At 39.6% G+C, this 16,658-nt stretch overlaps 1 protein-coding gene and 1 long non-coding RNA gene across 4 annotated transcripts in view; one reads left to right on the top strand and one right to left on the bottom strand.

Moving 5' to 3' along the window:
* Nucleotides 1-16,658, top strand: part of LOC100367276 (transcription factor Sox-10-like) — a 29,950-nt gene that overhangs the window by 9,581 nt on the left and 3,711 nt on the right. The window contains exon 2 of the mRNA XM_002737831.4: nt 15,867-16,440. Within this exon, the coding sequence (XP_002737877.3) occupies nt 16,052-16,440 (389 nt within the window). The 5' untranslated portion in view covers nt 15,867-16,051. The remainder of the gene's footprint in view (nt 1-15,866; nt 16,441-16,658) is intronic.
* Nucleotides 12,505-16,658, bottom strand: part of LOC144357856 (uncharacterized) — a 64,565-nt gene continuing 60,411 nt past the window's right edge. For all 3 annotated transcript variants that reach the window (XR_014930083.1, XR_014930082.1, XR_013421738.2), the window contains one exon: nt 12,505-14,140. This is a non-coding gene — a long non-coding RNA (uncharacterized LOC144357856). The remainder of the gene's footprint in view (nt 14,141-16,658) is intronic.

The following is a 16,658-nucleotide window of genomic DNA, read 5'->3' as shown; positions in this document are numbered from 1 at the left end:
CCATAGTCTCGCCTATATCGTGATTTAGGCCAGAAGCATTCATCGGTCGGCAAGATAAACTAGCGATGCTCCGCTAAAGGGTCTTTTTATTCCACATGCATTTTCTTCCACCCTCGTTGAGAATTTAACTAGGTGCTAAAGAGATTTATTCAGGCAATTCAAAGAAACTGCATAAATCATACGACAACTCGACGCAGTGGTCTCTCACCCCCAATCGAGAAACATTACGAGTGTGCTGGCATAATATGTGCACTGCCGTGGTACGAACACCTGGCATAATAACAAATCTGATCATTGATTCTAATCGCTCTGTCGGTGCGATTAGCGTGCATGTTAATGAGTGGCAGTGAAAATAAATCGCAGAATCGGTTAAAATTACACATTGAATCAACTCAAAATGAAGTCAAAGTGGGATGAAATGATATAAGGGTTTACTTATAGGCGTTGTTGGGATTAGCCCCTCTAATCTCACCCTGTATTGATTTATTTTTTATCAGTTGTCAGGGACGTGATCGCACGTAGTAATCCTGTTGGTGAAACACAGCAAAAAACTACGATCCAAGAGAGAAGGTTCAATTAGAACAAATCTGTAGGTATGTGGGGCGGGCGCGGGTTCAAGTTTAGTTCACTCGGAACCATACTGAGTTTTTGAATAAAATAATTTGAAGTGGAAAGCACTTTTATGTCGAAGTCTTGTGCATTTGTGCCAATTTCTACATGAATTTGTGACGAAAGACAGGAACAGTTTACACATGTTCACTTGGCGATTTATTGCGACAAAGCAGGACCATGAAGCAGGACTTGTATGTCTGAGAAAAGAAAATGGACAAGACTGTTCTGTTTCCAACCCCCTCGGACGCTACATCGCCGCTGCTAATACACCCGCCCCGTCACTGCGAGAACGACGCGATGAGGGTCCTAGACAACTCAGCCATGGGAATAGAACTTGAAGTGATTCGATTGTCTCGCGACAATGACGGGTGTCACATATTTCTTTACCGTTTAAATGCCATTAAAACATAATGGATCGTTATTTAGTATCAATGATTGGAAAAATTGTGTTGTTGCTATTGGTGGTGGTAGTGATTTTGGTTGTGGCGCAGCTGCCCGGAGAGTTATTTGCTGAATATTAATATGCTTGTCCATGCACCAGGTCTCTCTATTTTCAAATAAAATAATATTAGCTTATTTTCTATGACAAATAAACAAAACGTAATTCAGACTTGTGTGGTCAACGTGTTTTAAAGGCATCGTGCAATTAATACACGTTCGTGAATTTAGACCAATCAATACGCAATCTGAATATCTAAATAAGTTTTCAAAACAAAATGTGGATGTCCACAATTTAAATCATTTTAAATTCGCTCAATGAGGGAACAGGGATAGACATGTTCCGACACGATGTTCATTACTGAGTAATTTACAATCGCTTACGTCACGGTGCATGATCACGCCGAGCTCGGACGCCGGGAACAGCACGTTCTAATCGTGAATATGGTATTATGTACGTGTTAAACACAGCACGAGCAACTCAAGTTGTAAATATATGTTTTAGCTGGACATTGTTTGCCATAATTTGGTATTTTGCACTGAAACAGGTTGGGAGATATAGGGAAGGCATATCACAGATCGTCAACTCTGTTATTTTTCATAATTATCATGATGACCCAAGGTGTGATTTTAATAGTGCGCCGCAATGTTTATTTGTGATGAACATAGACGCGGGAATGAATCGATGCTGTGATAAATTAGTGAGACCAGTCCATGTGGTTAGACGTAAACTAAACATACATAATTCCCACAATGTATTAATATTATATGTGTGAGCCTTGGTATTCTGGTACGACTTATGTAGAAAGGTAGATTTTTGGAGTGGAGGACAAACAAGAAAGGGGGGTTATGTACTAAATATCCGAGATGTCCGTACCAGTGGCACGCAAAAAATGCATAAAAGACCGATATACAAAACTATTGTGTTACCTTGCAATGTGCTGTGCTTGCACTCTGTTCTTGGGACGCGCATTTTTACAATGTTCGACTTAATAACAAATAAATGAACTTTTTACAGTAGCATCTGTTCTAAAAAAAAAGTAGTTCGTTCGTTAGACATTGCTGCTAACCCCCACATGGCGTAGCGGTTATTGGCAAGGACTTCACTTCATGATATACGGGCAAGCACCGGTCGAAACCACTTGAAACATGAATATACAATTAATGAGCCATTTGAATGAAATATTCTTTCAGTGCAACCCCACTTAAAGAAAAGTGACAATAATCCAATAGCCCAAATTAATGATTAAAGTAGCGCTAAGTTTACGTGTCTTGTGTGTGAATATTAGCCGCCAAGGCCTACCCGCTGCATCGCTGCGACTGAGTTGCCGGCGCGTACCAGGCACTAAGCCCGGCGCGGTAATGATATGATCAAGTTGCACACTATTAAATTGTATAATTCGGAGGTTATCTTCGTTTTTCTAACAATGCCGTACCCCTGATTGCTGAAGTAGGTAAGACGACGCCAACAGATATAAAAAAAAGATGTACGGTTAATCTCGTATTTTCAAAAGTCGGTCGTATTTCGAGTAGAGTTGAGTTTCCCGAGTTGAGTGGACGGGAGTTTTCGAACCAATAGACAAATAACTACTAGTATCTGGAACCTTGCGTACCACCCAAGACAGGTGTGGACCCGAAAGAAGCGAGTTAAACAATCACGACTGCAAAGTCTGCACTTGTTCCAATTAAATTATGTTATTTTGTTCTTAATTAATCGTTTCTTATCAGCGCAACCAATCGATGATAAACGACTATGGGGTCACGATACCTTGAGGTGTTTCGTCATACAACATACTATATATGGTAGTCATACCGGTAACCCTCTTAAAACATCGCCATGTTCCGCCAACTAAACACCTAAACCGCTTTTACAGTGTTTGCGTTACTATAGGCCTATTTAAACGAATAACCTCTGATATCTTCCACCTTGCCGTGGGTCGACATAAATTTCCCTGTCTTCCAACGCAGTCAGACAGTTACCATAACAACCGAGGTCCGCAGTTACTCTAAATATTGGGCTACTTTAACCTACCACCCGCGCACCGTCTGACTTTTTCACGATTGAATTTATGCAATGGGATTAAAAACGGATTAGAATTGATCCCCACCATTAAGCCAAACGAAATATTTTAGATTTATGCCAGTTTGTGTTCCCAGAAAGTAAAAAAAATAATAATTTATAATTTGGTAGATTTTATGTTTTAAACACAGAACGAAATATATATCAAAATATGGCGCAAGGCAGATAGTGTTTTCTCACAGTTGCAATCCCATGATTTGACAGCTTCCTCTTTATTTAAATGCAGTCGTATTACAAATTACAAATTTTACTGCACCGTTTTCAAATTTAATTAGTTAGCCTGGTTGCGTTAATAACTCGGCAGTAGTTCATAAAACGTGTCGCAGATCTCCCCTTGTCACTGTGTTTGTATGGGCTCTGCCTGGGGGAATCGAGGCCTGAAACAAATGCCCGGTGCGTGATAACACCGACACGCGCCGTGAATGCTATTTACAGTTAAGAGCTTTGTAAGTTGTACAATTCTGATTATAAGCGCGATACCTCTCATATTGGTCGCATGATACGGCGTATATTACGCTAACAACACGCAGGTGTGTGGTTTTTACATTAAAAGCATCCAAACCACCCGAAAATAAAGAGGCCAAAACACTTTAATATTGTTCCCATATAATAAGATAAGCGTGATTTATACGGCGAAACCAGACGTGTCTGACCACGCATCGATTCCGACATACTTTTATAAACTCGCGTTTCCTGGGCGACGAGCCCTGTGTAGCCGTCGTTCTCCTCCCGTGTTACTCCTTGAGATGGCCGTCCACGTGAGGAGTGTCTGTAAACCGTTTAATTGGGCAATCACAAGAACAATAGGAAAGCCGGCGGTAGAGTGCCAGATATTGATCTAAACGTCATAACTTAACCTCCTTGTGTCTTTGTTTAATTGTTCCAAGCGGGGGTTTTAGACCTTGCAGGTGTGAGTTTACGATTTAATATTTCATCCGATCGGCATCGAGCGCATGATTTATTTTACTGTAATGTTTGACAGCCCAGTTTATTGTTTCCTTAAATCAACTATAACAGTCTAACTCGATTCCGAAATTATTAAGGTGACCCAGAGACAATAGTTCCCATTCTGGAGAGAGACATACATTTTTTTGTCGATGCATGATAAATAAATATTAAATGTGATTCAGGCTTTATTTACCACAAATAAACGAAACCTGATAAGACCGTTGTGACTGGTATCCCACTACACACACTCACACATAATTGATATCCCTTTGTAAACTCGTGTAGCATTTGGGAGAAAATCATTTTCGCATTTGTGTATTATGTTCCTCGTGCCACTCCCACACATGGCCTTATAGTCGCCATCCCTGTATCATCTCGCATACTGATGTACTAATTTAAAAGCATCTGTGCTATACCCTCCGCCATAAAGTGAGTTTCGGGAACTATAATTGTTGAATACAGTTACAGTCGCCTTAACATTTTGAGAAGATTTATATAAAGACGCGCGAAGCTCCACCAAGAACCGAAGGGCAATTACTGACTCTCGTACATTCAAATAAAATAAAATTGCACAAAACAAATAATTAGGCCGGTAACAATAGACAGATTGTGATCTGTGCGTGGCTAGGAATTTTAAATCACCCACGGCAAAACTGGTTAATGCTAACTTTTGTTAACTCAGCGTCCCATTCATTAGGCAATTTGAGACATAATTGATAGCTTGGTAAATATAATAGGAACGAATTAATGCAGTAGAATAGTATTTTCTTAAATTTTCTCTGGGTTGATTTCACTTCAACAGTTTTCAATTGAGAGAAAGAAAACCCGATTAGGTCATTTATTTTCAATCATATTTAATTATTAATGAAATTACAGTCAAATTGGATACCAGTAAACGGAGACGACCGAGTAGACACCTGACATTGCGGATTGGTAATCTAGATTAGAGAATGGCGCCAAGAAGCGTACTGGTAAACTGAATTATGTGCATTATGGGTTTGCCTTAGAGTAAATAAGACAGACTGACTGCCTTAGAATCAATCTAATTGCTGGCAACCTAGACCAGAACAGGACTGGTCAAACGCCTTAGAGTCAATCCAACAGCTGACCAACTTGACCAGAACAGGACTGGTCAAACGCCTTAGAATCAATCTAATTGCTGGCAACCTAGACCAGAACAGGACTGGTCAAACGCCTTAGAGTCAATCCAACAGCTGACCAACTTGACCAGAGCAGAACTAGTAAAACGCCTCAGAGTCAATCTAATTGCTGGCAACCCAGACCAGAGCACCAGGTCATTTATTTTCAATCATATTTAATTATTAATGAAATTACAGTCAAATTGGATACCAGTAAACGGAGACGACCGAGTAGACACCTGACATTGCGGATTGGTAATCTAGATTAGAGAATGGCGCCAAGAAGCGTACTGGTAAACTGAATTATGTGCATTATGGGTTTGCCTTAGAGTAAATAAGACAGACTGACTGCCTTAGAATCAATCTAATTGCTGGCAACCTAGACCAGAACAGGACTGGTCAAACGCCTTAGAATCAATCTAATTGCTGGAAACCTAGACCAGAACAGGACTGGTCAAACGCCTTAGAGTCAATCCAACAGCTGACCAACTTGACCAGAACAGGACTGGTCAAACGCCTTAGAATCAATCTAATTGCTGGCAACCTAGACCAGAACAGGACTGGTCAAACGCCTTAGAGTCAATCCAACAGCTGACCAACTTGACCAGAGCAGAACTGGTCAAACGCCCTAGAATCAATCTAATTGCTGGCAACCTAGACTAGAACAGGACTGGTCAAACGCCTTAGAGTTAATCCAACAGCTGACTAACTTGACCAGAGCAGAACTGGTCAAACGCCTTAGAATCAATCTAATTGCTGGCAACCTAGACCAGAACAGGACTGGTCAAACGCCTTAGAGTCAATCTAATTGCTGGCAACCTAGACCAGAACAGGACTGGTCAAACGCCTTAGAGTCAATCCAACAGCTGACTAACTTGACCAGAGCAGAACTGGTCAAACGCCCTAGAATCAATCTAATTGCTGGCAACCTAGACTAGAACAGGACTGGTCAAACGCCTTAGAGTTAATCCAACAGCTGACTAACTTGACCAGAGCAGAACTGGTCAAACGCCTTAGAATCAATCTAATTGCTGGTAACCTAGACCAGAACAGGACTGGTCAAACGCCTTAGAGTCAATCCAACAGCTGACCAACTTGACCAGAGCAGAACTAGTAAAACGCCTCAGAGTCAATCTAATTGCTGGCAACCTAGACCAGAACAGGACTGGTCAAACGCCTTAGAGTCAATCCAACAGCTGACCAACTTGACCAGAGCAGAACTAGTAAAACGCCTCAGAGTCAATCTAATTGCTGGCAACCCAGACCAGAGCACAACTGGTCAAACGCCTTAGAGTCGATACAATGGACTGGCTACCCAGACCAGAGCAAAACTGGTTAAACGCCTTAGAGTCAATCCAAATGGATTGGCCATCCAGACTAGAGCAGAACTGGTCAAACGCCTTAGAGTCAATCTAATGGACTGGCTACCCAGACCAGAGCAGAACTGGTCAAATGCCTTAGAGTCAATCCAAAAGCTGACCAACTTGACCAGAGCAGAACTGGTCAAACGCCTTAGAGTCAATCTAATGGACTGCCACCAAGACCAGAGGAGAACTGGTCAAACACCTTAGAGTCAATCCAATGGACTGGCCCCCCAGACCAGAGCAGAACTGGTCAAACGCCTTACAGTCAATCCAACAGCTGACCAACATTAGGGCAGAAACTAATCAATTGATTTAGAGTCAATCTTATGGACATGCCAAACGGACCAGGGTAGAACTTGTCAAATGCCTTAGAGTGGCAATCCAACGGACTGGTGTACCAGACTAGAGCAGAACAACTCAAATCCTTTGGAGTTAATCCAACGGACTGTCAAACTCAACTAGGGCAGAACTGGTCAAAAGGCATAGAGTCAATCTAATAGACTGACAAACCGGACTACGGTATAACTGGTCAATAAACCAAACTGACAATAGGTTATTTGTCATTTGACATATTCACAACCAATGGAGATTGTTCGAATATTTATTCTACACCATCAGCTATTTTGACCCACAAGATACCAGTTTGCCTGATCACTTAAATATGAGGCATTTCATCACAGTGATCAGTCTTAATGACAAATTGTTAATTGCTATTAAACATATGACGTTAGTACAAGATCACATCATTTTCATTCTCTTGCGAGGTTTTTCTATTCAACAATAATGCGAAGGGAGTGTTCCGTTTTAACACTTTTTTCAGTTTGTATCTTTATTTTACGATTTTAAAGAATGGGAAATCTAGCACCAATTGTCTGAGTATAAGTGAAGCAAAAAGCATCCCTAAAGGACCACATACTTTCACGCTCGCATCAACAAGACACTTATCTTTCATTCGAAAATCTCATTATAGAAAGTGCTTTGAGGTTTGATTAGGATGCTATGAGAGGAAGAGAACGTCGCAGCTTGAAATTCCATTAAAGGAGACCTCGGTCTCCATGGCTAGTAGTCAGGACATTTGGAAATTAGGGGAGCTGAATTGGTAATTGGAAATAAGATGTGGTCCTGTAGAGAACAATCATGTCAGGGAGGCGTGGGGGTTTCTTGATCGATTATTACTGACTATACATAGCAAATGACCTGGGTTGGTACCCGGGCGATAATTATTGAAAACGGCATTTGCCTTTACGACTAATATAACTGACTTGATACAATTTTCAGTAAACAACAGATTTTATAAAAACAGAAAAGCAAATAATACAAAGCGTACGGTAGGAAATGGAGGCGCAGAAAAAAACCCAGACGTGGACGATGATGCGTGAAATGATGTATGTGGAACCCATGATGTAATATATCTTCAGATCGTTAGTGTTTGTACTGGACATTCATTTATCAATTTCGTGCTACCTTTTTTGTAGCCAGATTAGTTTGTGGTCCTGAGATGTATTCTCTTTTACGGCCGTTTATTTTGTTAAAAAAAACGTCATGTGCGCTGACTAAAAGCAAATCTGAATTTGTTTGGAACTAGTAGTATAAGTTGATTATCCGAAATAAAAATAAATAAAATATCCGAACACATGTCCCAAGTGTAAATTTGGCACTTCAAATATAGAAATAGTTTAATTTGTCACTTCGATTCCACGTTATACACGAAAATGAGTGTTCATCAAATTCAGTTTAATCAGAACGTGTTTAAGGTTGGAATTTAAAAAAAAAAACTTTCATGTTTGGGTATGTTTGGGTATGCAAACTTTATACGAGTGCTCCCTCGATTTGGTACGTGTGTATATTTTTTCTTCAATTTCATTACGTATCGAAGTTACTTCATCCTTGTCCGCTTGCAATGATGTTGTCAGTGAGTTGACATATTGGTACAACTATACATGCACGGTATTCCAAACCGTTGTCTCCCGTTTTACATACATAATCTTAGCAAGGAAATTTTGATAAGCAATTGACATACACATAATTCATGGTTAACAACAATGTTTTGATTGTACCAAAGACAATCTCTTTCTAATGTCTTTGATTGTACACAGAATAGAATGAGTTATGTATAGTACTGGCTTGTATACAATTGAATTGGAAAAAATGCCAGAATTACATGTAATTTGTTTCCCATCTAGCGTATCAGTGCTTTTAGTATTAACCAAACACTGATGGGTCGTGTAGGTTGCCATCAAACATATAGTCTTCGCACGATTGCGTTGTTTTAAGGGTAGCAGAGAAGCATCAAAAATTCTCTGCACAAGACAGCAAATTTAACTGCCCATTCCCAAAAAAATATACACTCACATTGAGTTGACTAAACTTAATCAGCGGGTAAATGAGCAACCCCGAGACTTCGAGACATTTTCTCACGAAGATTTAATAGCAAATGTAACTAATATTATTTACAGCATGATATATCATTGTATCTTGTCACTTCTTAGTAAATAAACAATGCTCACATTAAACCATAATCTCACCGGATATAACAGATAATTGATTTACCCGGAACCAAGTGTTGATCATGGTTCTAACTAGTGTAGCAGATACGCAGCAATTACAGGAAGGACGAACTGTCAGGTTCCAATTCAGCCTCATAATTCTTGCAAGTATTGGTTAGCGTCTGTACAGAATCACAGCTCACATCGCACCACGTGGATTTCCCTTTGGGATTTGAGGCCATCTCTGTGTATTGTAGAAATATAAGCATGTTTTCCGGTGTTTATTTGATTTCAGTTTCTTTCCGGCAATTCCAGATCAATCTTTCCTGCCACGGGACTCGAACCAGCAGCACAGTCCGTGTAGTTGCCATGTGTAAGAAATCCCATCGAAACGTATAAGTAATTAAATAAATCGCCACAATACCACATTTAAAGTATGTTAGAAAAAAAAATGTTGAAAAAACAGACTGTATATAATAAATGTATTCTAAATTTATGAATAAATGATGAAACTACAGATTTAATGGAGATTCGTCAAGACAGCATATACTACTATTAAGAATGTGTTTGTACCTTTCTAACTACTCGCATCACGATAAACAAGCTATTTTGGATTTTGGTAGACGATTCCTTGATTCGCGACGATAGAAAACTTACGTCGTAAGTTTCTCCCTGTCACCAACACATGTAGCTTGCACTCCGAAGATTTGTGTTTTGTCTCCATTCAAATCTAAACCCTGACGCCTGTTTGTATATTTAATCTGGGAAATGACAGAGTGAGAGAATGATTCGTGCTACAGATGCGAATCCCGTGGCTGGTCCGACAACAGGTTAGGTTCCGTTAAGTCGGTGGATTGTTGCAGCGTAAAACAGATACAATCCCTGTACGTGATTCTAGAGGTCCTTAGTCAATGTGATCAAATCCGACACCAGTCCACTTGCTTTTGTTCACTCAACACAGCTTTCATGTTCCCAATTCAGATCTCACATATACAGTATAGATTGTGTGTTCAATTGGTGATAGATGATTCATAAGAAATGGAAAATCCGATCTTAAACTTAGAATTAACACAATAACAAATTTCAATATGAAATATGCACATAGCACCACGTGATTAATTAAGTAGTAGTAATAGAAGGGGGGAGAGAGATACATATACCTCAAACTATATAGCCAAGGGATGTGACTTGGGAACAGCCATAATAAAAAAAACGGTTACATCATCAGCAGAACAGTGTCTTATAGTGCAATATTGTCCTTCTATTATTTCTTGCAGTCACAGTACTCCAGTACAACTTGTTGTTTAGTACCGGGTTTATCATGAGCTAAAAATTGAAACTCTGCAAGAAATTTTCGTAACTATGCACTTTGGTTTGAGACTTCGTTTGAGAAAATCTAATACACACGTCGTGCGTTTATTATTATTGTACCTATGGAAACAACCGTTTTACATGCGTATTACCGAATGTCATTGTGCCATCGAACGAAAACCAATATGTTTCCAAATGTACAGCCTTTTCATTTGATGATAAAACAGGGTCCAATGTATTCATCAAATGAACTTATATAATATCAAAACAAACACCGTACGTTCTCTTCCATATTACATCTTTAAAACATGGTTTGAGTTCCTGTTCGTGATGGCATCTAGCAAGTGCGCCAATGAGTTTCCAATGATCTTAATATTGTCTCTATAGCTCTAAATGAGAATCTACATTTCATTAGGCTTTGTTAGCAAATTTACAACGTCTCCACATATCCCAGATTTACTTCAATACACGTACATCCACTGATTCTTCCTAACATGAAATACATGTATGACGACTACTGCACACAACAGTCAAGATTGTTTTATGTATGTAGCCAAGCATTTCACGCAATGAAAACAAAAGTTTAAATTTTATTTCACTAAAATTGAAGTATTTTATGAAATGCACTAAATCTTTCGGGTACTCGGGAATGACGTGCCGCTAATAACGGTAGCTGCCAATAGCGCATCGGTCCAGGTGCCAAAACTGTATAGCATCATTTACTCATGATCTTGAAAGCACGACAAGTGGGTTATACATTCTCTAGTACATTTGCTCACGAACCTTGGTGCAAACATGCCTCTTCATGTTGGCGCTGACTGGTGACAGCTAAGTGTTAGACCATTATGTATACATGCGTGGTTAGGTTATATTTTCGTTCATCGGAGTGACATACATTTTTTTTCAAAGACACGAGTGCCTCAATATGCACCTCAATGCAAACTCTTTTCCTCCTGTTTACTTTTCAGTAAATATTTGTTTACGATTGATGCTTAGCGACCAGTCTGATTTTTCTTGTTTCGCTTTTTTTTCAGTTGTATTACTATTATTTGATTATTCTTGTTCAAATCATTTGTTCATATTTTTTTACTTTTATTATCTAGTTAGTTGTAATTGTCTGCTCGCGAATATATACAATATTTCTGCAGACAAACAGTAACTATGAATACAAACTAAAATTACAAAAAAGATTTAATTCGAATCAAACTGATCCAGCCACCTACAGTAATAATAATAGTAAGTAGTTGATTAGCATAAATTATTGGAATATTAGAGAGTACATATTGTAACTATGTAAATAAATGGACCATTTGCCTCTGTATTTTAAATATAAAACGTGTTGGTCAAGTTTTACTAATCATTAATCACAACTAAATACCACTTAACAACCACCTGCGACCCATATAAAGATGGCAGTGCTAGGGGGTTTATTTAGTCGTGAATAGATGGAATGACCTCATAGTCGTCGTCACCTGCATTCTCGGTGAATTGTTTTTGTGATAAATGACGGAAACAACAAAAACATAGCAGTATCACAGTGACAGTGGAGGATCATTATCTTAGATGAAGTACACTGTTAAACACAGATTACAGACTGAAGTCGCTGGTTTGCATGCATTCAGAAAAGAGCACATCTCAACGTTTTTATTCGAATGTTATTTCGTACCATGCAATTTACTTACAGAAGAAGACTGGTGTTTTGAATTGATCGTTTCAATTATCGATATCGAATTATAATTAAGTTGCGCTGCCGGGAGCTAGTATATTTAGTGCCGTATACATGAAAAGAACAAAACCATAGTTGAATAGGAAGTTTCTTTTTCATTTTTCTCTTCATTAAAGAGCGAAAACTGTTGATTTGATATTTGATTAAGTACTAAATTGCGAAAATTACAAAATCCAATCAAACATTGGCAAACGATGTCCACAAGCTAGTTTATAATGCAATTGTTTTTCACAATATATTTTTTAGCAAATAGCGGTCATTCAAATTACGCTAACACGGACATGTCTGGTAGTGATGTAACCATGGTTACACGCAGCCAATGTAGCTATAGTAACGGTCCAACATGGTAACCATGTGTACGACGGTGCCATAGAGGATACACACACACAAACCCCCAACATTAACTTAAAAAAATATATTTACTAAACGTAAAAAATAGAATATACACAAATAAAGTTGAGAAATGCAGTCGTGCCTATACAACAAAACACATACATCAGTTAGTAAATGGGTTCGATGTTGTGGATTTAAAGTAGGTCAGAATGTCGACAGGGGAAACCGGTAATGAATATAGGGATTTACGTCTGGCTCAATGACTAGACATAATATCATGGATGTAGTAGTAAGAAACTCAATGTAATATCAGCCAAGTCAATATTTCAAAGTTAAAAGGAACACGTGTACCGTTTAATTGACTTACAGTCTCTTTAAACCACCCAGATAACGCATATCTTTATTCTAAGTTCTTGTTAATTCATACACCCTGATGCTAATTATATTTATCCAGATACAATTACTCGGGACTGGTAGTTGTGTCACAGTTGGAGCTGTTTTATTCACCAGATGCCCCGAGTGTATGCCCTGTGTTTTCTTAACTTCTCGCCGGAGGAGGGGGAGATTCTGTGATCAATTTTTCATTGGTATTGTCATTGATCATTATCAATGTTTCCCGGGTGGTCCAGGCAGGTCACATATAATTATATTCCAGTCTGGTATCCGGTATATTTTGCAATTCTGTGATGTTTTTACGCTGTCTCTAATTTCATTCGTTCAGGAAACGGCAGCCAACCACATTCTCCATGCTTTCAACAAATTGTATCCGTTGAGTATTGGCTATAGATGTATCGTATTTTACCACATGCATTCACTGTGCAGGTGTCTGCAAGAGAGGCCCAGTCGGCAGCGTTCGCAAGTTTTTCTTGGGTGTCACGAGTTGTATACTGATAACCACGCTATGTCAACTGAGGACAGGTGCGAGATATATTCAGTAGAAATATTGGTTAAAATTCAAAAATAGTACACTCGTGCTCATTGTGTATCGGACTAGGTTTGTTTCACTACTCCTGTCTATTGGAAACGCTTGAATAAACCCATACCCATGCTCGAATCGACTGGCCTTGAAACCACGTTACCTATATCATGTACTTCCATGCCTATATCACGGGTCTGTTGAGTTGAGTGGCTATGCCTATATGCATGTGTTTTGTAACCTACATAGGACCCCCACCCCTCATTGAGAATGTGTACAGTGTAAATTACATGTGCAGTCCTAGGTGGTGAGTGAAGATATGGAGACGTAGTTTTGAGAGTGTAAAGTGTCCCGAAAACTAGAGTGCTCATATCATGTCCCCGTTACCCGAGTTATATTTAGTTTTATTCATATAGTTCAGTTATATTTCTGACATAATTCCACAAAAAGGCAATGAATCAAATTAGAATGAGTTCATGACAGTATCATATATTGTTGCAAGGCTTTAATAAAAGTTCGCTGACCGGATATGGTAAGGCCTTTGACATTCACTGGAGAAATTGACGAAGAACGACTGAGTCGTGTGCTATATCAAACACTCAGGCTTCCCTTGTATGCAATACCACACTGTATGACCGAGGTTTTCTTCATCCACGTCGTCATTATACAATTCAGTTTTCCCAGGGCTTTCAAAGTTGCAGCTTTCGGGTCAACCAGTCGTATCCGGGGTCCGGCGATTTTCCATAGAAATAAACTTGAGACGGAAGTTGTATACACGCGCAATCGTCTAGTGATAAAATCAAATTAAAAACGTTATTATAAATAACAATAATCATTTAGCCATGAACACATACAATTAATGAATGCATGAAATACTGTAACTCCATTTTTGGGATTGAATATTGTCTTTAAAGGATTAACTGTTTAGTAATTCACCAGGTAAGCCCAGTGTATACAAAACAAAATTGACTCGGTTTAAATATCCAAATGTCATAACGACGACTGTTAGCTACTTTTTTAATCGAATTTGGCGCAGTTAGTTTCAAGTTCTCAATGCACACAGTGAATTGATCGATGGTCGTTATGGTAGGTTTTAAGTTCGGCGTGTGTGGTTTTTAAAGTTCAAAAGTACATTCGTCTCGCAGGCCTGGTTTTTGTGGGGACACCGTTACAACCTAGGTATGCGCTGCGAGTAACCTTCCAGAGTAGATGCGTAGACATGGTTTCAAAACGAAACGTTTAATCTAACCTTTATTATAAAACGACAAGTTCGTTACCAACAATTGGCACTTAATTTGTGGAATGATATCATAGATGGGCACCGATTGACGCTCGTCGTTGTTGTAAACTATCATGGTGGGCCCACTCAAGTAACATTGTGCTCGTGAATTGTTGGAACTGTTTACCGTACACCATGGAGGCAGATAACCGGTGCCTACGTGGGGGCGTAAAAACTCAGTGAAGAACTTTGATTGAGCAGCCCTGTGTGTACAACCCATTTTGACCCGCATAACACTCCAATAAAGGCACTGTCCCAATAGCATCTTCATTTCAATAGATATTCGTTAAGAAAATAGAAGATATCGCGAGTTTCTAAGCGACGCCATGAAGAGCAATCCCAACACTGTAACGCAAGCTGATCAAATTGCGTCGGACATTTACTTAGCTAACGTAGAGTAATGTACCCAAGCCACTAAGTTTTGTTCAATTTACTGACACTAAACTTGGGGACAGGGCCGTTCTACTTCCCCTGGCTCTTCATTTTCATTCGACCGAACCTCTTTACACTGTTTGTTTTATATGAAAATTATTACCCCGGACCACTTTCAATGAATACGCTAGAAAGAGAACATATGTAAACAATGGCGTTCCACTCGCGATTCAATCGAGGTTCAGTTCTTATACGCCGATCAAAAGAAGTGACATCAAGTGCTTTTCTTCGACTAAATTTCCTTCTTTTATTCTTCACAAAGCACCATAACGGGCAGCATAATTACATACTATTAACCCCTGATGAAGCACACTGTAGTGTACTTGGCAATAACCCACGCTTTCAACGTAAACGCATGGTCAGTTTTATTCCAGCACCGTACCGAGGCCACGGTATCCCAGACGTTGGTATCTTCAAACTGTGTCAAATATAATGTGTATGCAAGGGAGTCGAAAATCATGTAAGGCCTCGCTATATATAGTTACCCGTTATTAGTAATTACAGGCAGCGTAGCATATGTCACCCACCGATGACCGGAAACCGAGTATTTCAACTTTTAAGACATTACTCATAGGTGGGTAGGGGTTTCAGAAGATTAAATGAAATCCGAGATGGCTTCCGTATGACAGTTAACTCAGCACTATAAAAGCCGCTCGACCAATCACAATCTTCGATAACATGGTAGGATTACATCAACTTTCTTCGACCAATGGGAACTCAGTATATTGATATGATTGATGGCGAGCCCAGACAGGGGTGGATTAAATTTTAATGAGTGTTGTTTTCTTAATTATGTCAATAGGCAGTGACAGCCCACCACATTCAACAGTTGGTACAGAAGTACGATAGTTGCCGGCAGCTTGACAGCGAGGTATATACACCACCGCGGTTACACTGACACCAGTGCATGGTTGTGATTGCCGAGTAACCGACGTCCAACCCCAGCGTATATACGCCCGTCGTCTTCCAAGCTACCCACATCGTCGTATGTTACCCTCCACGTTCCTTTCCAGCATGAACGACCCTGACAGTCCCGAATTGGAGAATCGTTTCGAAGATTCAGAAGAACTGAGCATTAAATCAGAGGCGGAGAGCGAGTCCGATACGGATTCTGAAAACTCGAGTTCAAACAAGCTGTCCAACAAGAAGTTGCCAGACAACATCCGCGATGCCGTGAGTGAGGTTCTGAAGGGCTACGACTGGACTTTAGTACCGATGCCAGTTAGAAACAGTTCGGGATCTAAACCAAAGCCGCATGTGAAACGTCCCATGAACGCGTTCATGGTATGGGCTCAAGCAGCGAGGAAGAAACTAGCTGACCAGTATCCACATCTCCATAACGCTGAACTGAGTAAAACACTTGGCAAGCTTTGGAGGTAAGGCGACACTAATTCCTTCACATTATTATATATGTTTACAGTATATTTTAAGTTTCATACGCGGTGTTAACTGAAATCACTTCTCTGGCCAACCAAGGCGGGAAAAATCATTTCGGTATGTATATTATTAAAACGAATGATTACCACTGCTGCACGTACATTTTGTTGATTATGTTTATCTATTGAGACCGCAGAAGTGGGCCACGGAGCTTCCT

Source organism: Saccoglossus kowalevskii, chromosome 8 (genome assembly GCF_978046115.1).
Source record: "Saccoglossus kowalevskii chromosome 8, keSacKowa6.1, whole genome shotgun sequence".
Taxonomy (NCBI): domain Eukaryota; kingdom Metazoa; phylum Hemichordata; class Enteropneusta; family Harrimaniidae; genus Saccoglossus; species Saccoglossus kowalevskii.
Note: the sequence above shows the minus strand (reverse complement) of the source record. Positions and strands in the feature narration are given on the sequence as shown.